Below are 24,121 nucleotides of genomic sequence, written 5' to 3'. Positions count from 1 at the left end.
AGGTATGGCAGTACCCTTTTTTCTTGTTTTTTTTTTTTTTTTTTTTGGTCAAGCACATCATATTCTACACTATAATTTTAATCTACTTTTGTCTCAATGGGAAGTAGACAAACAATGAATAACATTCGCTTCATATCATGGAATGTCAAAGGGGCAAACCAACCTACTAAAATAAATAAGATTATCTCCCACCTCCAAGATTTGAAAGGAGATATTGTATTTATGCAGGAGACCCACTTACCTACAAGTCAGATTATGCGCTTAAAAAGGAGTAGGTTCAGCGAGGTATATCACTCCAAATTTAGTGCAAGAGCCAGGGGTGCTGCCATTTTGATCCAAAATAATATTCCATTTGAAGCAGATGATGTTATTACAGACTTAAATGGCCGGTTTGTTATTGTATCAGGGACACTCTGTCACACTAAAGTTGTCCTGGCCAGCATCTACGCACCAAATTGGGATGACGAGCAATTTGTTTCAAAAATCTTTACTTCTATTCCTAATATTGAAACACATCATATTATCATTGGGGGAGACTTTAACTTTGTGCAAGATGCCGATTTGGATAGATCGTCTCTTAGACCGCATTCCCTTACTAAATCCGCCAAGCTACTAGCGTCCTTTGCAGAAGAGCTAGGCATGTCTGATCCATGGAGGCTCAAATTCCCTGGAAAAAAATCATTTTCTTTCTTTTCACATGTCCACCGCACCTACTCTCGAATAGATTTTTTTCTTATAGATAACAGACTGTTGTCGAATGTTTTATCATGCGATTACCATAGCATTGTGATCTCAGACCATGCTCCAACGTCTCTAGACATAAACTTCCCCAATCACAACCGTTTTTTTAAACCATGGAGATTTAACTCAAATTTGCTTGCCGACGACCCTCTGGTGGAATCTTTAAGATCAAGCATTGAACTATTTCTTGAAATAAATGACAAACCAGACATTGCGAGGGGCACCTTGTGGGAGTCCCTCAAGGCATATTTAAGAGGCCAGATAATTTCCTACACAGCCCACCTCAGAAAAACTGCCAGGTCTAGACAAAGTGAGCTAGCACAAAAAATTCTGGAAATTGATGATAGCTATGCAAATAACCCAGACCCCTCACTTTATAAGAAGCGTTTACAATATCAGACAGAATTCAACCTTTTAACATCAAACGATGCAGAAATGCAACTGCTTAGGTCGAGACAAAGAATTTTTGAGTCGGGGGATAAGGCTGGTAAACTTCTTGCCCAGCAAGCTAGAGCTGCAGCAGCATCTAGGTTTATTCCTAGTATTATATCTTCATCAGGCACCACTACCACTGACCCAAAGCTTATTAATGAAACGTTTTCTAAATTCTACTCTGAACTATATGCCTCTGATAACCCTAACACCAGTTCAACAAGTGGTTTAAGTTCTATTGAGTTCCCTAAAATAGATCAGGGACTAGCAGAGAATTTAGCTATGCCAATCTCTACAGCAGAGATCCTGGGAGCGATAACTACGTTGCAGAGTGGGAAATCGCCGGTCCAGACGGATTCACAGTAGAATTCTACAAGAAATTTGCCCCACTTCTCTCTACAGTTCTAAGTGATATGTATAATGAAGCCCTGTCACTTGGCAGACTTCCTCCAACCCTGACCAATGCCACAATTACTCTTCTCCTAAAAAAGGACAAAGATCCCTTACTTTGCAGTAGCTTTAGACCTATATCATTACTAAACGTGGATTACAAAATTCTAGCTAAGATCTTAGCCCTCCGCCTTCAGAAGGTTTTGCCAGGGATCATTTCAGCAGATCAAACAGGCTTCATGCTGGGGAGGCACTCATTTCACAACACCAGAAGACTCCTAAACATTCTGAACATGCCCAGCTCCAGCACCCCTGAGATATTGGTGTCGCTGGATGCTGAGAAAGCTTTTGATAGGGTAGAGTGGAGGTTTCTTTTTGAAATGATGGATAGATTTGGTTTGGGTTCAGGTTTCATATCATAGGTTAAACTGTTATATTCATCCCCAGTAGCATCTGTACAAACAAACAATGTGCTCTCACCCTCTTTCCGACTTCACCGTGGCACGAGACAAGGGTGTCCCCTATCCCCTTTATTGTTTGCCATAGCCATCGAGCCTTTGGCTATCTGGCTAAGATCTGAAGAAAAATTCGAGGGCATTACATGTCAAGGTACGGTACATAAGCTGTCACTGTACGCGGATGACTTGCTCTTGTATGTATCCAACCCGTCTTCCTCTCTTCCTGTAATTTTAGAAATTTTAAAACAATTTGGCCAACTGTCAGGATATAAACTAAATTTTGGGAAGAGTGAGGCATTCGCAATCAACAACCTTGTAGGTAAACTGCCAAACCATGTAGCCCCTTTTAGGTGGGTGGACCAAGGCTTCAAATATTTGGGTATTTTCATCACCAGGTCCTTGGCAAGCATTTTTAATAGTAATTTCAACCCTTTGCTTAAAAAAGTCGAGGAAGACTTTAGCAGATGGTCTACTCTGCCCCTCTCTTTAGCTGGCAGGGTCAACCTAATCAAAATGACCATCCTCCCAAAGTTTCTTTATCTATTTCAACATATCCCCGTACTCATCTCAAAGAAGTTTTTTGCCAAAGTAGATAAATCAGTCTCTCATTTCCTTTGGGGTAATAAACCAGTGCGTATGCGGAAAAACATATTGCAGCTCCCTAAAAGGTCCGGGGGGCTGGCCCTCCCCAATTTTCTACATTATTACTGGGCTGCTAATATTCAAAAACTCCTATACTGGATAATCGAGCCCACAGCCATTCAGCCAGCCTGGGTCCAAGTAGAACTTTCTTCCTCTAAAACCTCATTACAATCATGGTTATACTCTCAACTCCCAATGTCAACTACTGACATTAGCGCTAATCCTGTAGTCACTCAATCGCTTAAAATATGGATGCAATTTAGAAAGCATTTTGGCCTGAAGCATCCCTCTATCCTTGCCCCTATAACTCACAATCATAGTTTTAAACCTTCTATTATGGACTCTGCCTTTCAACTCTGGAGCGACAGAGGTATCACAGCTATCAAAGTCCTCTATGACAATGGTATTTTCATGCCTTTCGCCGTCCTTTCAGCCAAATTTCAACTCCCTGCCTCTCACCTTTTTCGCTTCTTTCAAGTTAGGCATTTTGTACAAAGAAATTACCCTGACTTCCCAAATCTACCACCAGAGACTTTGGTAGACACCCTTCTCAAAGTAAACCCCAATCAGAGAGGAGCTATTTCTCATATCTTTAAAGCTCTTGATTCCACTCTCTCTAATTTCCCCCAAAAAACCAGAGATCTATGGGAACAGGACTTGGGGCACATTGAGGAAGATCAATGGGACCAGATTCTAGAGCTAGTCCATAACTCTTCCATCTGTGCACGGCACGGGTTGATTCAATGTAAACTAATACATAGGACTTACTACACTAACCACAGATTGTCTAAGTTCTACCCCAATGTTATAGATGTCTGTAATAGGTGCAACCAATCTCCTGCAGATTTCATTCACATGTTTTGGTCATGTTCAAAGCTAACAGACTTTTGGTTTAAAATTTTCAACACTCTTCACACAGCCTACCATTGTATATCAAACCCAAATCCTTTGTCTGCCCTTTTTGGTATTTCACATGGCAGCACTCTAACAGCTGAAGCACAACATTCTTTGGCCTTCTGTACTCTGCTTGCTAGGCGATTGATCTTACTTAACTGGAAGCAAGATACTGGAAAAAATGTGAGCACTGTTGTATATTTATAGGTACTGTTTCTTATTGTATGCATTCTATATTTTGGTGCTCAATAAACATACTTGAAAAAAAAAATAAAATAAAAAATAAAACATCTTTTCATGTTAAAAAAAAAAAAAAAAAAAATATCATGATATCATGGATCATGTCAGTTATTATTGATACTTCTGCCATTTTCGCTATTGTTCTTGCTTGCTTACTTAGTCTGTTGATTCACCTGTGCAGATCCAGACGTTACTGGCTGCCCTTGTCTAATGCCTTTCATAATGTTGGGAACATGGGCTGGCATATGCAAATATTGGGGCGTACACCCCGACTGTTACGTAACAGTCGGTGTTATGTTGAGATTCGCCTGTTCTTCGGAGGTCTTTTAAACAAATGAGATTTATATAAGAAGGAGGAAACAATGGAGTTTGAGACTCCCTGTATGTCATTTCCATGTACTGAACTCTGAACTTTAATTTATCTTGATTATGCCAAGATAAATTAAATTTTTCATTCGAGGGCCCCTTTAAGCTAGTCCTAAACTACAATGCTTGAGCTATTTTAACTGAAAGAAACTTGTACTGACATATCTTAAAATATGTCAGTGTCAGATGCAAGATGTTGTTTTTTTTTCTTTTTTTCTAGTGTATATAAAAGCCACTTAAATATCCTAATTGAACTAAGGTCTAATCTTAGCTTAGGCTACGCCCTGTCTGTGAAACCAGGCCTATGAGTTTTCTAGGTGTATGCCACAGAAATAATGATTTATTTATTTATTTATTAGCATTAATAACCTAGTTCTTCTTCCCTTGATCCCAGGCTTGTTTAGATGAGTTTGTTAAAGTGAGCAACATAACTGATAAAGCTACACCCATAATTTAATCACAGTTCAGGGAGCAATCTGAGTAATTATCTATCACAAAGGAGCATAGACACGCACACACATCTTCACTCATTATTGGCCAACAGTAACGCATAAACAACTCGAATGTACAAGAACAACTTGATTAGCAAGTTATATTATTAGCAGCATGTGATAATGTGGCAGTTATATTATATATTATATTATGGTAACACTTTAGAATAACTCACACTATGAAGCATTAGTTAAGCACTAGTAAATAGTCAATTCATAATTTATAAAACATTAATGTACATTAGTAAGCGTTTATAAATACAGCTATAAATGCTTTGTTCTTGATTTATAAGCATATCTATAATGAGTTTAATAATTGTATTTTCATACTTTTAATAATCAATTTATCATTTCTAAATGATGTATTACATTATTCACAAACCAGTTATTCAGGAGTTGTCAGTGGTTCATAAGATCATTTGTGAAGTGTAAGTAAATGATTAATAAAATATTTAAATGTACATTTATGTATCTTATTATTTAGACATATAGTATTAGTTACTTAGTGTGTTAGTAAATGCTTTATTAACACATATTCCTAGTGTCAAAACTACCTCAGTACTAACTTAAAAACATTAGAGAACAGCAGTGCAGAAGATCACTGAACCTTTAAATCACGTTTATAAAAGCTTTACAAGTTCTTACTAGAACCAGAAAGTATGACCATATTAGCCCAGTTCTGTCAACATTACATTGGCTCCCTATTAAACATCGTATAGATTTTAAAATCTTGCTACTTACTTATAAAGCTCTAAATGGTTTAGCTCCCCAGTACCTAAGTGAGCTCTTAATGCATTATAGTCCTTCACGTTTATTGCGATCTCAGAATTTAGGCCAGTTGATAATACCCAGAATATCAAAATCAACTGAAGGCGGCAGATCCTTTTCCTATTTAGCACCTAAACTCTGGAACAATCTTCCTAGCATTGTTCGGGAAGCAGACACACTCTGTCAGTTTAAATCTAGACTAAAAACACATCTCTTTGCTCTTGCATACACATAACACGTTATCAATACATTAACATTTTTCAAATCCGTTAGAGGATTGTTACGCTGCAATAATTAGGTCGGCCGGAACCGAGAACATTTCCTATAACACTAGATATACCTGTACATCAGAATAAGAATGGCATCTACGCTAATATCTGTCTCTCTGCTTATCCTGAGGTTTGCCGGGTGCTGGATCCAGGCCGTATCCAGATCAGATGGAGAACCTGCGTCTGGACCTGACTACAACGTAGCCCAGGAGACAATGGGCCTAAAGATCCAATTCTGGCTGCATCTATAATTCAGATTTTTAATCCCCGTATCCGCTTACATATATTTATATATAATCGATTTTTAATCTCTATAATAAAAATGTACAATTCAGATTTTGATCTCCATATACATTTACATATATATATCTTCCAAGGGTTTTTTTCCCTCCTAGGACTTTTTTCCCAGTGCTAGCACGCTGGGTTTTTCTCCTAGGGGTTTTTTTCCACCCCTGGAAGTCAGCCGACATTGGCTTAATGTAGCACCATCTTGTATATGTTACATATTACCACGCTTGTTTGTACAGTTTTAACCACTTCCCTTTTTTTTCTGTGCTTCTAATATGTAAAGCTGCTTTGAAACAATTACCAATTGTAAAAGCGCTATATAAATAAATTTGACTTGACTTGACTTGACTACAAAGCATAAATAGTCCTCACTTTAGATGAGCTCACAAAAATAGTTAACTGACCACTTCTAAATGTTTTATAACTACCTGAATTAATCATGAATTACAGTAGGAATATGTGTTAATAAAGCATTTATTAACACACTAAGTAACTGTTACTATATGTAAATAATAAGATGTATAAATGAATGTTTAAATAGTTTATTAATCATTTACTTACACTTCCTAAATGAATTAATGACAACTCGTAAATAACTGTTTTGTAAATAATGTAATACTTAATTTAGAAATGATAAATTGATAATTAATAAAGTATGAAAATACAATTATTAAACACATTATAGATATGCTTATAAATCAAGAATAAAGCATTTATAGCTGTATTTATAAACTACTTACTAATGTCTTTTAATGCTTTATAAGTGATTAATTAACTATTAACTAATGCTTAACTAATGCTTCATAGTGTGCAGTTATTATAAAGTGTTACCTATATTATTTGTCCAATTTCAGAAAACTAGGTGACTGACTCAAGCAGAGATACACACTTTGCTGGGCGACTTATACCCTTTATGGATGTTGTCTTCGCTGGTCCTCCATCTGCCGGCCTATAAACAATGACCTCCTGCACATGATGAGTAAATATTTGCAATTTTGTGAAATAGTCAAGGGTCATGGACAAGCTGCACCTTTCATGCAAAGCCAGCAGGATTTCTTTGAAGTCTTTTTTCTTCTTAAAGGGATTTTCTGGACACTGATTTACACCCCAAAGGCAACCACACAACAACAATGTGAAATAAACTATAAAGCTTGTGCTCCAGTGCATAATTACTGTACACAGGGGATATCAAATCCTCTTTTTAATTTTCAATTAATTGTTACTTTGTGAAACAAACATTTGGAAAAAAATTGCCGTTCGGAATGGAATATTAGTGTAGCAATAACTTCTGAGCAGCATACTGACCTCATCACACTGTATGTTTGATTCAGTATAATTGGTGTCCAGTTATCCTCTTGGAAATAAAAATAAATATTTCTTATTTTTTTATTTGATCTTGGTTTTTTGTTTTTTGTTTTTTTTAATGCGCTCACATTACTTTGAGTTCATTCATCACACAGGAAATTGGAGGTCAAATAGAGAACATTGTAAGATTTAGTTTAATGAAGTTTAAAGGTGTTAAGGCCATGATAGATTCAGAAAAGTTAGTCACATAATAGTAATAATAATAATAATAAAAAAAAACCGTTTAAATGTAATATCAGTAAGTTGTTTTCTTTGCACGAGAACATTGTTTTTATGAATCCAACACCCCTTCTTCAACTTTTAAACACACAAAGGCACAAATAGAAACTTTCAGAATGCCTGACTGACTATACCAATAAAGATGACAAAACCAGCAGGAGAGAGGCTGGAAATGGGAGGCGGTAAGGAACCAGGTCTTTCCTGCCATAATCTAAGTCAGAGCATTTCCTGTCATTGTAGGAGCTCAGTCGCATTTACCACTCTGACACACAAACATGCACACTCAACCATTTGCATTCACACATATAAGACAAAGCGTAAAGATTTACAACTCTGAAGCGAGGCACCTTCACGACACACATTCCTGACAGACAAATGGAGAAACAGATCATGGCCCATTTGGCACTGACCTACTCACTGTGGGTTTTGATAAATATTTTATTATAAATCGCAGTGGGACTTGATAAATATTTGCCCACTGTTATCTTTCTTCTTTATTTTATATATGACTTCAGCCAGCGGTGGTGATAGTTTTTATTAAATACTGGCAAAAACAAACAACTTTGAATGACTAAACCAAATCAAGGTTGGATGAATGCCCTGCAATGTCTGTTGTGTACTACAGGCAGCAATCTGTGCCACATCTCAGACCGTACGAGTGTGCGTCATGGCCATTTATGAATGGTGAGCAATATGTGAATGGCACCGTACTAAAAGTTCACATCCTTTTTTATGAGGGACCAGTCATTTTCTTCTCTTTATTTAAGTGAACATTGTGTTTTGCTAATACTATCAAATAACCAAAGCAAGCAAACTGTCATGAATCATGTATTGTTTGGAATATCCATTGAGCAAGTTGACACTGCAGATGAGTTCAGCCTTGTCAGCCACGAAGAACAAAACTACTAGGTTGGGGCAACCCCCATAACTCCCGTCACAGGCAGCTAAACATGCAGACAGAGTGCAGACCACTGCGGTTAGACTCAACCTCAGCATGCAGAAGCTGTCAAGGTTCATGTGAGTCAAGAGAGACTGTTTTCAGGGGGAAAAAACAAGAATAGAAATGGCTTGTGTGTGACTTTAAGAACTAATACACAAGTATGACTTGCAAAACAGCTCCAGTGTTTCAATGAAAACCACATGGACTAGATTCCAATGTTCGTTTTTTTTTTTTTTTTCCAAAATTATTTTATTGGGAGAACTACAAAAATGTACAGTACAAAGTTAACAGTCTCACACGCAATTTGTAGTGAACTGACTCCCGAAAAAAAAAACAAATGTTACAAATCCTGTTCTTTTTGTCTTTTTTTTTATTACATTCAAAAAGCTTTACTTCTGATAAAGTAGTCAAAAAAGGTACATAGTGCGAATCCCCTGTACCTACTATGTACAAATGAAATGTGTTCAAACTCTTCCCCATCCAGCAAGTTTGGAAGATTCAGACCATTACCATATCATAGGAAAGCAAGAGAACAAATAAAAAGGGAAAACAATGCAGGGAACAGGAAATAGAAAAAACAAAACAAAAAAACTCAAGATTGCTGTTCTAAGCCTCTGTTTCTCTCCTTTGATAAGTGGTAACAACCTTCCAAGAAATATAAATTACAAACTACATTCATTTCCTCTTGTTGTAAAACAATAACATGTATGAAAATACTTTATTTGGTTAATCATAAGGCAATGTAAGATGGTGAATCCCCACAGGCACTAGGCAGTAATACTGGGGCACTTGACTGCTACATTCTCACGCACGTGGCTGTTGTGCGTTTTTACATATATGTATGTATATATGTATATAAAAAAGAAAATACTTTTTGGTTAACCAATGTACTTGGGATCTTTGAAATCTGATTTTAATGAAAATCTAAGGCTAGTACACGTTTGGACGGTCCTCTGCCAAACAGTTTATACATTCTACATACATATCTACCTAAAAAGGGACTTGTCTAACAATTCTCCAAAACAAAAACAAAGCCCTTCCAAAAAGTAACATCCCAACAAACAAGCAAATCACACAAACTTTTTTTAATGAACGTAAACAAGGAAACAAAATTAATGAAATAAATATCACATACAATCTCTTAAATTAATTTTTTTTACTCATTTACAATAAAATAAAGTGAAGTTACAAAAAAAAAAAAAAAAGAAAAAAAAAAAAAAAAAGAGAGACCAAACAAAAATATATATTACTGTGAAAAGAACATACACTCCACTTTATGTAGATTAATAATGGCGATCTTAATTTAAACATAAAAGAATATAGATCTATTGCTTCATCATACTCGATAAATACAGTATGGACACAATTAACAAATGTAGCCTATACTTTTCACAAGATAAAATAAATAAGTTAAATAGTTCATAGCCAGTTATGCACTGCTATGTAATCACACAAATCAGCTAAAAAAAATAGATATACTCAACCATCAGCAGTGATTTCCCAACAAGCCAAACGAAAGTTTCAAACTGAACAAACCAACCAAACCACTGGGTGGCGCCGCGAAACTGGATAAACATTTGGAATGGAAGTACATACTTTCAAAACTAGTATACTTTTTGTCAAGGCATATTCTTGGCAAGGAAGAAGGAAAATCTGAAACCGCTCTGTCTTTCACGTTCAAAAAACAAGTCTTTTGTACAAATCTGGAAAGTAGTTGGTCCAAAAAGACCAAGAGAATGCAACAAACTGCACTGGTGGAATGCCTTCAAGCAGTTCAAACAGACTAATGCCATGTCAACCGTCTGACAAACAAATCCATCTCCCTCGATATTAATGTCTATTGCTGAATTGCATATCTATCGGGAGGGTCGCGAGAAAAAAAAAATCCACCACAATTCACTATAAAAGCGGATTAATCATCGGAAATCGACAGCCTGCTGAAGATTGGCAAACGTCTCCCGCCGTCCAGACTGGGAGACTCAGAGCCGCTGAGACTTCCAGACGAGCTGAGCGAGCCGCTAGCGTAGCTCTCCCGGTCCGAGATGCTGTCAGGCGGGCTGGGGGGCGAGTCGAACACCGGCGACTCCGACAGGCGGTGGAGGGACTGCAAGTGGCCGAGGCCGTCGCCCATGTTAACCTGAAGGTTCCCATAGTAACCGTTGTGCGTGTGCACGGCCAGCGGTGCGAGCAGGGTTTTGAGGTCTTGGCCGGGGAAAGAGAAGGCACTGTTCCCAAGGCAGCGACTCGATGAAAGAACGTCTTCGTAGAAGTTAGTGGCGCTGGAGGAACTATTGGAGGAAGGCGGTGGGGGAGTGCGGGACGTAGGGCTTTCGAGAAGGGGCGAGTCGAGTTCGTGGTGGCTGGAGAAACCCGAGAAGCTAAGGCTGTGGTGGAGTTTTGGTCGGTCCCTGAAGGCTCCCGCCGCCTGCTGGTGCTGCCCGTAGCCGCACACCGGCTCTCCCCTGGTGGGCTTGGTGGACTCTACATGCATGCTGTTGGTGTTGGTCGGCGCTGGTCTGCGTTCGTCGGCATTATGGATGAAGTGGCAGCGCGGGCCATACGGACAGAAGCCGATGGTGTGGAAAGTGCGACAGGGCTCGGTTTTGTACTTTGGGTGGCGAGACAGGCTTCTCAGCTCGTGGTAGCCGTGCGCGAACTGACACTTTTCGCCGTATTTGCATGCGCCGTTTTCCTCGAATGGCCTGCAGAGCTCCGTCTTGTAGCGGGTGGAGTTGATCTGCGAGCCCGGTTTCTGCTGCAGGACTTGCAGCTGCTGCTGACTGCGCTCGCCGTTCTCGCTGTAGGCGCGGTCGCGAAACTTGTTCTCCTTATTCATTATGGCGTTCTCCTTCATGTTGCTGTAAGAACTGGCGGGGTACTTGTTGCCGTTCGTCATGGACTCCATGTTGCTGGCGGAGTTTCGACGGAAGAATCCTGACGCGTACGAGTTGCAGTTGTTAGTGCAACTGCTGTTGCTGGAGGTCGTTACCGGGGCCCCGACTGCTTTCTTATCCAGCATGCTGTTAATGTGAATGGCGTTCATGTTGAGGCTCTTCTCCTGTTGTGCAGAGAGGTGGAAAGAAGAGAAACAAAGTTAAAATCAATGCACAGTAATTGCAAAACGTTGTATGTACTCGTTTCAGCCATGCATGGAGTGGTTTATACAGCCAAAACTTCTCGAAACGTCTTAGTAAAGCCCCAGCAGAGATAGGATGCAAGTTAAAGTAGCAAAAGTACCTTGTACAGCATGTCGATGTCGTAGAAAGTGGATAGGATGGTTGCAGACATTTCTGTTTCTTCGGAAGAAGATAGTCGCAGATGATCTCTCATTTGAGGACCGACCTGGATCCTTTGAATGCAAAGGCTTATAGTTTGTCACTGGCTCTGGCTTTGTGCAAGAGATACGGAATAATACAAAAAATGCTAGTCTCAGATGTGGTCTGAAACTCGGAGAAGGAAGGCTGAGTTCCTAGTTGCGTGTTTTTGTTTTTAAGTCTTCTCCCACCGTGCAGTGCCGAACAAGAACAGTAAAGAGTCTGCTTTACTATCCCGCACATATAAGCTTGGGGACAGCGCGTAAAGAGGAGGAGCTCTCAAACTTACTGCGAAAGTTGCCTCAAAGTTACGCCCTGCTTTTCAAGTGTCGCCAGGACTCAGGATCTCATTGGTTGCGTTTTGCACCCCTCATGCAGTGCACACTCTTTTACAGCACTGCTCAGACAGAGCTCAACGTACAAGGTTGTTTTTATACATAATTTTAGCGTTTAGTGCAGTGAACTCCTAAAACAGCAAATAAATACTCGAATATATACATACTACCACAGAAAATTATCGTACAACTGTGTTAATAGTTTGTTCACGAATTTATCAAGTCATTTTTTTTTGTATTTAATATATTTATAATGCATAATAAGTATTAAATATATAACAAAATATTTCATGTAATTTATAACAGAGGGGGGTGGGGAATTAATGGAAGTGTCTTATAAGAATATCATACATGCACACGCACAGTGTTGTTGACTGTTTACACTTTGCGTGCACAAAATTCATTTGCGCGCCTGCAGTGTGAGACTGGTCGCTCTTATATCAGGAAATGTTTAGTGCGATTGCGTAATCTAGGCCGAGAGGCCAAACTTTGAAGTTGTGCCAGATCTGATGCATGGAGCGAGAAACCATGACGCTTATCTGCACGTGACAAACCTTTCCCCTGCTCATTTCTTTCTCTGTATAAATAAAGTGCAGTTTAGCAGTTTAGCCTGGAACTGCATATATACATATACATTTGATTATTATGCATTACTTTAGCAGTGTGTCCTTTATTCAAAACAGAAAATGCAGACAATAAGAACCTTTAGCAAGCTGCTTTGTAACAAAGTGAAAATCAAATCCTCCAAGAAACACGTTTCTCAGCTTTAATAAAAACTATACAATACTGCCTCCTAACGGTCTCAATGCTTATCGTCGTAAAGAAAGCCTTGGGCGCCACCTACATGCGAAAAAAAATTAAAAACAGTAAAAAACATTATTCACTTCACAGTGGCTGATGTGCTTTCCCCCCTCTTCCAGATCTTATTGCATATCTCAGCAGTGCTCTTTCAATTCCATTGTCATGGTTTCAGCAAAGCACATCTATACATTAATGAAAAAACAAAACCTGATCCTGGTGAGGGGAACGGTATGTATGATTTTACCCACCCCATGTGTGTGGGAGGAATAGGCTGCTGACATTCCAAAACATTACATCATTTTACAGTAAAAGGGGAACATTGCTACTACAGTCCCTGAAGGCAGCCCAGCTGTCTACTTACCAAACACACAGACTAATTGCATAACATACACAGGAGCAAACAAACAATTCATTTTACTAAAAACAAAGTTAAGCTGTGCATTAAATACAATTTGCTCAAATACCACCATGTGTGAAAATGTGACATTGAAAGACAGCTGGAAAAAAGTAAAACCTCTCAGATTCTCAGTCTCACAAACACACATTGTACAAAAGTAAACCCACATTCAAATAAACGTTATAACTATTTAAATTAAAGAAAGATGTGGTCATGCCCACAAGCAAACCGGAAAACCACTGTGAGATTAAAATAGATTCCTAATGCACAACACTTTTTACTTGTATCTTTCACAGTCATCTAAGAAAAACGAAAGTCTATCTAGAAGATTCTGAGCGAGTGATGTTCTCTCTTTCCGCAGTGTTATCTTGGCATACTCGATGGTGGCTGAAAACTGGGGCAGCGCAGGAAGGGCTTTCATTGAACACTGAGCGATGAGGAAATTGCTGTTTGCAATGGCTGATAGTCGGTCCAGCTCTGTGGTGCTTACACCAGGTAAATATGCCACTCTTAAGAGGGCAGAGAGGTGTCCGTGAAACATCCGTGCCCACAACAAAGGCTCTGCCCACAGGTTAAGATCTCCCTTCTCAAAGAGGAACTCTTCATCCTGGACAAAAAGAAGATAATTAGAAGAACAACCTACATTTTTAAACTAGATTTTCTAAAGACAATGTGAGCAGTGGTTGGCACCAAAAAGCCAGGGTGCTGCCAGGGCTGGCTATGCAGTTGCTAAGGTGTTCTGAGAGGCTTTTAGTTCTTTGTTATGTGGGTATGGTGTTCTGGGTAATTTTTAGGGTGTTAATATATAAATGCTTAGTAGCGGAAGTCTTGGTGAAAACCTACATGTCTGCCCACATATGCAGTGCTTCATGGCATTGTAGTTCTTTCCCTCATTAAAGGGATAGTTAACCCAAAAATGAAAATTATTAAGTTTATGATTTACTCACCCTCAAGCCATCCTAGATGTATATGACTATATTAAACACAATCTGGCTCTTCCAAGCTTTATAATGGTAGTAAATGGGGCTTGAGATTTTGAAGCCCAAAAAAAAAGTGCATCCATCCATCATAAAAGTAATCCACACGGCTCAAATGGGTTAATAAAGGCCTTCTTAATCGAAGCAATGGGTTTTTGTAAGAAAAATATCCATATTTAAAACTTTAAAAACTGGCTTCCGACAACGGCTGTATGCACTGATTTATGGCGGAAACGTGACCTCTGTCCCAACGCATGGCTTTAAAGTTGAGTAAATCACCCCCCCCAAAAAAAAATGATCCAATGAAATGTCCCTTTAAAGCTGTTGTGTACAATCTTGTATCTTAGTCTTTTTGTCAGAATTTCAAATACCTTTTTACTTCAAATTAAAATTTGTAATGTTGTGATTCATCTTATAGCTGGTTGGTTTTGCTCATGGCTTAAAACTGTTTAACAAAGACTTTTTAAAAATCCCTATGGGGAAAAATGAACGGGAAAAATGCGCCACTGAAAAAGTGGACGGGCATAGTTGCACTTATTTATCCTCATTTTTTAACACAAAAGTAAGCTATTTTCTGTGAATGTGTGAGACTTGCAATTCATTTGCTGCTATTGGAACAAGAAAGTGCAGTAAACGCTTAAAAAAAAAAAAGTGCTACAAACCAGTGTGTTTATGAATACAATAATGAATTAATATAATATGACAACCAATACCGGTTTGCAGCATCAAGGAACATAACGGGCTGTTTTTGTACATCTAAAATAACTGGAAGCCACTGACACAAGAAGGATTGTACGTTCATGTTAAAAATGGCAGTAGCCTTTCTTATGTTAAAAATACCTAGTATATTCTGCACTTTTTTTTTTTTCCATTTCTTAGGTGACGATTTTAACTCTCATCAATAATGGATTGCATGATTTTGTGTCCTGATTTTGACACTAATGGGGGCAAGTTGTGAGCCGAAGTTTAAAAAGCCCCTAAACACAAACAATAAAGTGATGCATTGAAAAATTACACAAAAACAGGAAAATTGGTTCTTACCAAGTCTGGTGATTCCTCAGAATTTGTATCCAATTGTTCATCTCCCAGGAGCCATTCTATCAAGTTCACCACACCAGCAGCCACATGGTCCCACATCTGGAACAGCTGGCACAAAAGACCCACCCCCATCTCCAGGGCAACCGGTGGAGAGACGGCACCCGTGGCAACACCTAGAAATGTGGCAGAACATAAAAAGTCAAAATGAAGTCTGACAAATATTCCATGATGTAACAGGATTTAGCAAAATGAATGATTCTGGAACACACGTATGGAAAATTTAAATAGATCAATTTAATGAGCGATGTCAATCTTAGTCTGGTTTCTTTAGTCTCCAAGGCATTGCTGGGTTCATGCAGTGGAGGTGGTGCCTTGCCACAATGAAATCTGCTCCCAATCTGAGATTTGCCAGAGCGTTGGATGTAAAGCAATAGCCTGAGATTGATGCCTTACTCTCTTTTTGTTCTCTAGACAGCACATTTCCATCTTCCCCTGGCATGGAACCCATTTGAGAGAAACAAAACTATAACTCACAAGCAAAACGTGAACATTGGAAACCACAACATGCCATATGTGCACAGGCATTCAAGGTCATTTCTGACTCAACGATCGGGAAGTTGAATCTAAGAATAGATATAGACGTAAGATAAGGGAAGTGAGAAAACACAACAATACCGACGGCCATCGACCTCCCTTTGGCTTTAACGACCCCAGCTGTTCATGCTTCAAAGCAGTAACGTGAGAAATCTAATGCAGAAAACTCCGGTTTCCCTCCACTACCCCCCTTCCTAACCAGAAGATGACATGCAAATGACTTAGGTGACTTCAAAAGTCACAAGGAATTGCCAGTCAAAACCAAAAGAAAGAGAGCAAAGCAACACTTTAAAGGCTGCCCACCCACCCCTCCCCCAACAGAACTCTAGGAAAACAACCGCTGCACAAGAATGAATGGATCGGCTTTCCAATGCAAACTTAAGTAGAGTGCCATGAGCTGACATTACTAGAACATGGAAATATGTTGATTGTGTAGACTCAGAGGATGACATGGTCCTTTCTCTAGGTGATGAGTTGGGACGCCCATCTCTTGCTTTACCGGAGTCTGATGTCAGAGGTGCTTTTCATGCATATAGGCTTTGGTGCTGGATGCCTTCCAGGGCCGAACAAATAACTGACACCCAGACATTAAGAAATAATAGGAAACTCAAGCTCTTTCCATTCCTTTTTTCTGTGGTTTAGCACAGAAAAAAAAAAAAAGAAAAAAAAAAAAAAAGATTTCTCAATCTCTTCAGTGCTTACTCAACAGGATGTTCTCTTCGTATCTGTGAAAGAGAGTGTTGTTTTTCTTTAGGATCACCTCTGATGTGTATCTGCAGTTTGAGAACAATTTGTAGAACTGTCTATAAATTCAAATTTTAAAGGCTGAAAATGAAAATGCACACTGTTAAAACAAATTGTAGCTTTAGAGGTACAACAGATTCTCAAATGGACAACTTTGTCCATTTATATCTAAAAGGTTCATATTCATCTCTTAAGGGTACATATTACTATAAGGTACTAATATGCATCTTTTAGTGGTAGATAAGGTGCAAAGCTGTCCTTTATTTTCTGTGGACATAACATACAAAGACTGAGACATTTCTCAAAATATCTTTGTGTTCCACAGAACAATAAGTCATACAGGTTGAAAACAACACAAGGGTGAGAAAAAAACAGAATTTTAATTTCTCTGAACGATCCCTTTAAATTAACGCAAATAAGCTTCTAGACCTTGGCTGTAGATGTAACAGCAGAAATGTTTGTGAGGTGTTTTGGGGTAGTTCGCCCAGCCGGTTTGCGTCTAGGCACACACAGTTGTGCTGGGATTCCAGAAGGGAGAGGAGGGCAGTTTCATTCCCGTAATCGATCTGTGGGAGTCGTGGAACTGGAACTAATTAAAAAACTTTCTGAATAATGAGAGCAAGAAGAGCTTTAGTGTGTGGCAAATCTGGGATGTGAGTAAGCGCAGCTGGGCTAGTGTCGGGTGTCGGGCGTGAGGGAAGGAGGGGTGGTGGGCGAGCGGGAAGACGGGCTGGATGAATAAGACAAACTCCTCTGGTTCCAGCTTACCCATGATGCACCTGGGGTCTCGGTGCGCTTTCTCCCACTCTCCTAATAAATGCTTTTCAGAACCAAATTACTAAACTGAGACCCCAAAATAAATTTACTCACCCTGTTGTTTATCCAAACCTACATGACTTTCTTTTTTCAGGTGGAACACAAAATTTTACTTTCTGAACAATATTTTGGCTGGTCTTTTCAATATAATGAAAGTGAATCAAGATTGGCGCTGTCAACCATAAAAATATACATGTGACAAAAAGTCCTCAGAAGCCATATGCCAGGCTTTTCTGTTTCACAGAATCAAGTCATACAGGTTTGGAAAGACATGAAGATGAGTAAATGAATACAGAATTTAATTTCTGGGTGAACTATTTCCTTTAATTTAGACTCTATATACACATCACTTATCAATGTAAATCAGATGTTACATTGATGAAAAAAAGCTTGTAAGTAGGTAGAGATTTGAGTGCATGTGGGAATGACCACGTGTATCCGTGCATTCTCTCTCACACATGCATGTACATATTTGGACACATACCCAGAACAAGGTGCAAGAAGTCTGTGGGCAGGAACCATTAGTGTGGGCGAGAGTGGTGTCAAGGTGCAAAAACACACACGTGTTTACAGCTCTAACTTCCTTCAGAGATCTATGAGAACCAACGAATTAGAGGAGGCTCTTACCCAAACAAACCCAGGCAAGAATTCTCATATGTTCAAACTACAGACAGACTGATAATCAGCTCGACCATTAATATTCGAAACATACTGGTTTTTCAGTAATTTAAATCCTGAAAAACCGCAGAAATATAATGGTATTAATAATAATAATAATGCGAATAGTGCAGTGCAGCTTACTTTTGAGATTATGGCTCTGGGTATTTAGCAATATCAGGTGTAGCTCTGGAGACAGATATCATCTGACACATTTATGCCAAAATTGAGAAGTCTGCTAGAGCTCTTTAGTGTCCTTTACATCAGCCTAACCTGTCTAACAGGAGTGTTACTGTATCACCCAGGTGTCTGCTGATTAAAAGGCCAGGCACATGGTCACATGACCCTAAGACTGACGGGAAAAAGACTGCAGCGTATGTGGTACCTCACAATGCTTAGAATTCTTCCTGTGTCAATAGACTGTGAATGCCCCATCCATCCATCCATCCATCCATCCATCCATCCATCCATCCATCCATCCATCCATCCATCCATCCATCCATCCATCCATCCATCCATCCATCCATCCATCCATCCATCCATCCATCCATCCAGAGCAAATGTAGGCAAATGCTTAAGAGCACTGGATTGAGATTTGGATAATTATTGCAGTGATTATGTTTCTAGCATGTTATATGTTTGGAAACAGTTCTTTTAACTCTGATAGATGGAGTGTGTAGCTTTTCATTTCTTAAACAACCATGTAGGAAGACACATCATGGCCATATTCCAGGATGACAATGTCAAGATTAATCAGGCTCAAATTGTGAAGGAATGGTTGGGAGGGGAGCATGAAGAATCATTCTCACACATGAATTGGCACCTCTGAGTCCAGACCTTAAATTAATTGAAAGTTTTTGGGATGTTATGGAGTAGACTTTACAGAGTGCTTGCATTGTCTTGCATTGTCAATACAAGATCTTGACCAAAAATTGATGGAAATAACATCACATTCATTTATTGGCTTTGTCATCCTGGAATATGGGCATGATACGTCTTCCTACATGGTTGTTTAAGAAATGAAAAACTACACACTCCATCAATAAGGGTTAAAAGAACTGTTGCCAAACATACACATTTTACTTCCAGAATGTATTGGTTGAGTTCTACCAACAAGCTAAGATGAGTGTTAGGGCCAATATGCCTAAACTATTACTGCCAAAGACCTCTGCTTTAATGATTGAGCACTCTTGAGCTACATTTGGACACTACATGTTTAATGGATAAATGATCCACGGATCAGTTCAGACCTCTACTTGTAATCCATTACATGAATGACTATGACGCATCAACTGCTAAAGACATTACATGCACAACACTGGAGTTAGACATGAGCTTAGGTAAGAACATCCTCAAAATGAAACCAGATGGCCAAGAACAATACCAACAGAAATAATGCGAGAAACAAATGTTTAAAACTTTTCAAATGGGTAGAGCTGATGCTGTACTTGGATATAACATGGGGGGAAAACATCGCAATTTACATGTATTAACAGTAATAACACTTCATGTTTGAATATGGCAAAGTGAAATGATACACTAGTTGGAAAAAAAAAATAGCATTCACATTATGATGACAACAATATTACATTAATGCAACATTATTAATTGTTCCTGGTATAGGGATTCAAACAAACCCTTAATGATAAGCTGAGCTATGCTGCAGAGTTTGAAATCAAATCCAGGAGCTAGTTGAGTAAGTATGTGTATTATTTCCAAGTGATCGGAATGTGATTTTTGCCTGGAAGATGAAAAAAAGTAGAAGATAAAATGTACCCTAATTGCACTGCAGACTTACAGTGCTCTGCGTAAATGAGTACACCCCCCTTTGAAAAGTAACATTTTAAACAATATCTCAATGAACACAAAAACAATTTCCAAAATGTTTACAAGATTAAGTTTAATATAACATTTGTTTAACTTATAACATGAAAGTATGGTTAATAATATTAATTGGATTACACATTTTTCAGTTTTACTCAAATTAGGATGATGCAAAAATGAGTACACCTCACAAAGTCTCTGCAGCAAAGCTAAATTTTAGACTACAAATGTCTAATTTAACAAGAATTCAACCACAGGTGAGTCTAATTATTCATTACACAGGTGTCCAGCAGACAGTTGAGTATAAAAGGGTGTTAAAACCCCTTCCCATTTCATGCTGTCAGCAATGGCACCACATGGAAGAGAAATGTCACAAGACATGAGAAAGAAAATAATTTCTTTACACCAGAAAGGTGAAGGCTACAAGAATATCAGCCAAGCTTTACTTATCAGTCAGAATACTGTAGCAAAAGGGGTACAAAAACTTATAAAAAGATGGAACTGCAACCATCTCACAGAGACATCCAGGTTGTCTAACACCTCGAATGGAGCATCTTCTGATGAGAAGGGTTGCATGCAAGTTCACTGCAGTTATATAAAGAAGTAGAAAGCCAAACTGGGGTGACTATTTCCTGTGACACAATACGGCGTACACTGCAGACGAATGGCATGAATGGATGCCGTCCATGAAAGAAGCCTCTCCTAAAGCACAGGCACAAAAAAAAGCCCGCCTAGAGTTTGCCAGGGCCCATGCTGACAAAGATGAAGACTACTGGGACTCTATACTCTGGAGTGATGAGACCAAGATAAATGTTTTTGGAACTGATGCCTTCAAAACTGTATGGTGTCGCAGAGGTGAGGAATACAAAGAAAAATTCATGGTGCCTACAGTGAAACATGGTGGTGGTAGTGTCCTTATGTGGGGCTGCTGGTGTCAGGGAGCTGCATTTCATTGATGGCATTGTGAATTCACAGATGTACTGCTCTATACTGAAAGAGAAGATGCTACCATCACTCCATGCCCTTGGTCATCATGCACTTTTCTAACATGACAATGATCCTAAACACACATCTGTTGGATTTCTGAAGAAGAACAGTGTGAAAGTGATTCAGTGGCTCCTGATTTGAACCAAATCGAACACCTATGGGGAATTCTGAAGAGACAAGTTGATCATCACTCTCCATCCAACATCCAGTCTCTAAAAGAGGTCATTCTTGAAGAATGGAAAAAGATTTAGCAAAATGCCACTAACTTGATCATTCCATGCCTAGAAGGCTTGGTGATGTCATTAAAAATCATGGAGGCCATACAAAGTACTAGATGTAGTAGTTTTTGTTGTGGGGTGTACTAATTTTTTCATCACCCTAATTTGAGTAAAACTGAAAAATGTGTAATATAAGTTATATTATTAAAGGGGTGGTTCATTGTGATTTCACTTTTTTAACTTTAGTTAGTGCGTAATGTTGCTGCTTGAGCATAAACAGTATCTGCAAAGTTACAGCGCTTAAAGTTCAATGCAAACTGAGATATTGTCTTTTAAAGTTATGGCAGTTCAATGCCTACAAAAACGTCCGGTTTGGACTACAACGAGCTTCTTCCCGGGTTGGTGACATCATAAATCCTGCAACCCTGCCCCTGGGAACATGCAACAAAGTGGGCAAGGCCATGTGGTGCAGCATGTGGGAATGGAAGAGTTGACTAGACGCGAGCGGTGCGATGTGACGCGTCTAAAGATAATAGAACCCATTATAATAATCAGTGATATTGTCAATACCATAGACTAAAAAAAAAAAAACACTGTCTACACTGGATGCGACGCTGAAGACAGCTTCCAGAATCTACACAAGTTCAATAGTGGATTTGCACCAAGGCAAGCAGTTCTCACTTTAAAATCAGAAACTGCTGTTTATGGGCCCTTAACTGTACGTACGTTTTATTGTTTGTATATGTTTTTTTAAAAGTATAGTTCTGTTGCTATTTTTTGGTTGCATCAGGGAAGTAAGCAAAGACCAACACATTTTTGCTTCGCTAGCCAGTTAGCTAAATTATATTACATACTTCAACAAATGCCAACAAACACCAACAAACTTCTATGTTCATAGACAAACAGGTGTTTATGCTATAAATTAAATGCTACTTTTAAAAAAAATGCTACTACTCAGTCATGTATTCGGCTACAGTAAAGCTTTAATTAGGATAAAACCGTATATTAAAAGCTAACAAACAGCAGTAACATTTAAAATTGACAGCATATCTAAACACTATGACACAAATACAAACAAATAAACCGTGCTTGCAGAGGTTCTGCTTGACCCTTTTCATCATTACTGCTATATGGGTCTGATTCGGGCTCAATTTGATAATATGGATGGCATTATTTACATTTCCACTGAAGCATGTGACAACTAATGGTAAGGGGTGTGGCGATTCCGGATGCTTCAGCGAATCACAATACACTGGGCCAGCTAACCAATCTGAGCCCATTGAGTATTTCGGAGGGAGTGGTATAGAAGCAGGAAGTCAATCCGGCTGTTCAAATGACAATGGAAACAGCGGTGTAGAATAAAGGTCAAATATATGAAAAATACAGCGTTTTACCCCCTTAACCTTACTTTCATGTTATAAGTTAAACAGATGTTATATTTTGGAAATTGTTTTTGTGTTCATTGAGATATTGTTTAAAATGTTACTTTTCAAAGGGGGTGTACTCATTTACGCTGAGCACTGTACATATTATAGAGCTTTTTTGACAGTAGGCCACAACCTAACAACCACCCAGTCACCCTAGGAACTGCCTATCAACACGATGGCAACCAAACACAACACCCTAGCACCTTTATTCTGTAAATGTAAAAATATTTACACTTGTTCAAGGTTATATCTCTGTAACTGAAGCAAAAGCAAACGGATCCCTAAAAAAAGCTGGCAAACAAGAAAGAAAAGCGCTGAGCATTTCAGGCACAGTAATTACATTTGAAATGCTTGAACACTCCCGAGTTCCTCCCCGTGAGAATATGGTCCTATTCCCTCATAATGCTGTTATCAGATGTACTCTCACCCTCCTAAAAGCCTTGTCAAGTGATGCCAGGGGTTCTGATTTCCAACCTAATTTGTATTAAGATAGCGGAGGAATAAAAGTGTTCAATTGAATTTGGTTGCGTGTACTGCACAAAGACTTCACTGTGACGGTGAGAAGAAAAAGGGCCAAGTACAAAGCCAGCAATGTGATTACAGTGAGAGATCATGTTAAAGTTGCTTCATATATATCTGAACTGCTTAATTTTTCTCATCCAAGTTTGTTTCTAATACTAGAAAAGCATTGAAAAATAACATACCAATGATTTTTTTTCTCACTTTCATTAAGATTCAGAAGACTAAAGTAATGGCTGAAACTGAAGATGATTTGAAAGATGAAATATGATGATTTGGTGCATTTCTGGTGCTTGTTTTAATTAAAAAAAAAAAAAAAAGTTTTAATATGCTTAATATTTTTTTTAGGATTCTTTGATGAATAGAAAGTTCAAAAGAACAGGATTCACTGGACAATAGAAATGTTTTGTAACATTATAAGTGTCTTTCCGGTCACTGTTAATCAATTTAATGTGCAAAATTTAAAAAAAGAAAAAAAAAAGAAAAAATGTTTTAGATATAAAGTAACAATATAATGTTTACAGTATATGTACTTAGTATACATTTTTATAGCAATTTTTAAAATCACATTTTGCAGTCCACTTGTTTTTGTGAATATGTCAGGGATAATGTACAGTCTAACAGTCATTAAAAGCAAAATTAACTCCAATATTTTGTTATAATGACTGGCTGACTACCGTTGAGATGATCATTACAACGTAACTTAAGCATACAGTTTAAAAGTCCTTACATAAAAACATTTTCAGAGTTCAGTGATCGACCAATGAGAATCAAGCGTTCCAGAGAGCCGTGTAATATGGGGTCATAAAAACTGAATGCATAACAATTTTAGATCTTATTTAGACCAATTGCAGCAGCTGTCATGGTTTGAAAGTTCATGTCAACTACCCAAAATGAGTAACATATTGTGGGCTGGAAACAAGAGAAGACACAAAGAATTGTTGGAAAAGGCTTTCTCAGACTCTTCCCC

The 24,121-nt window shown here is 38.5% G+C and overlaps 2 protein-coding genes across 5 annotated transcripts in view; both read right to left on the bottom strand.

Moving 5' to 3' along the window:
• Positions 1-8,721: 8,721 nt before the first annotated feature.
• Positions 8,722-12,032, bottom strand: LOC137020880 (mRNA decay activator protein ZFP36L2-like). Its single transcript, XM_067387013.1, has 2 exons — positions 11,741-12,032; positions 8,722-11,561 (listed from the first exon to the last, which is right to left on the bottom strand). The coding sequence occupies exons 1-2, from the start codon at positions 11,831-11,833 to the stop codon at positions 10,416-10,418; spliced, it is 1,239 nt and encodes a 412-aa protein (XP_067243114.1). The 5' UTR covers positions 11,834-12,032; the 3' UTR covers positions 8,722-10,415.
• A 1,535-nt stretch (positions 12,033-13,567) lies between these two features.
• The window catches only part of thada (THADA armadillo repeat containing), a 130,611-nt gene continuing 120,057 nt past the window's right edge, over positions 13,568-24,121 (bottom strand). For all 4 annotated transcript variants that reach the window (XM_067387007.1, XM_067387008.1, XM_067387009.1 and 1 more), the window contains 2 exons: positions 15,369-15,538; positions 13,568-13,957 (listed from right to left, as the gene is read on the bottom strand). In XM_067387007.1, coding sequence (XP_067243108.1) covers positions 13,628-13,957; positions 15,369-15,538 — 500 coding nt within the window. In that variant the 3' untranslated portion in view covers positions 13,568-13,627. The remainder of the gene's footprint in view (positions 13,958-15,368; positions 15,539-24,121) is intronic.

This window comes from Chanodichthys erythropterus, chromosome 5 (assembly GCF_024489055.1).
Source record: "Chanodichthys erythropterus isolate Z2021 chromosome 5, ASM2448905v1, whole genome shotgun sequence".
Classification (NCBI taxonomy): domain Eukaryota; kingdom Metazoa; phylum Chordata; class Actinopteri; order Cypriniformes; family Xenocyprididae; genus Chanodichthys; species Chanodichthys erythropterus.
Note: the sequence above shows the minus strand (reverse complement) of the source record. Positions and strands in the feature narration are given on the sequence as shown.

Bases quoted from the DNA above. Each gene is read 5' to 3' on its own strand.
- LOC137020880 (XM_067387013.1), bottom strand. From the start codon at position 11,833: ATGAGAGATCATCTGCGACTATCTTCTTCCGAAGAAACAGAAATGTCT. The intron at 11,562-11,740 runs GTACTTTTGCTA...TCTGCACAACAG, and splicing joins ACATCGACATGCTGTACAAG to GAGAAGAGCCTCAACATGAA.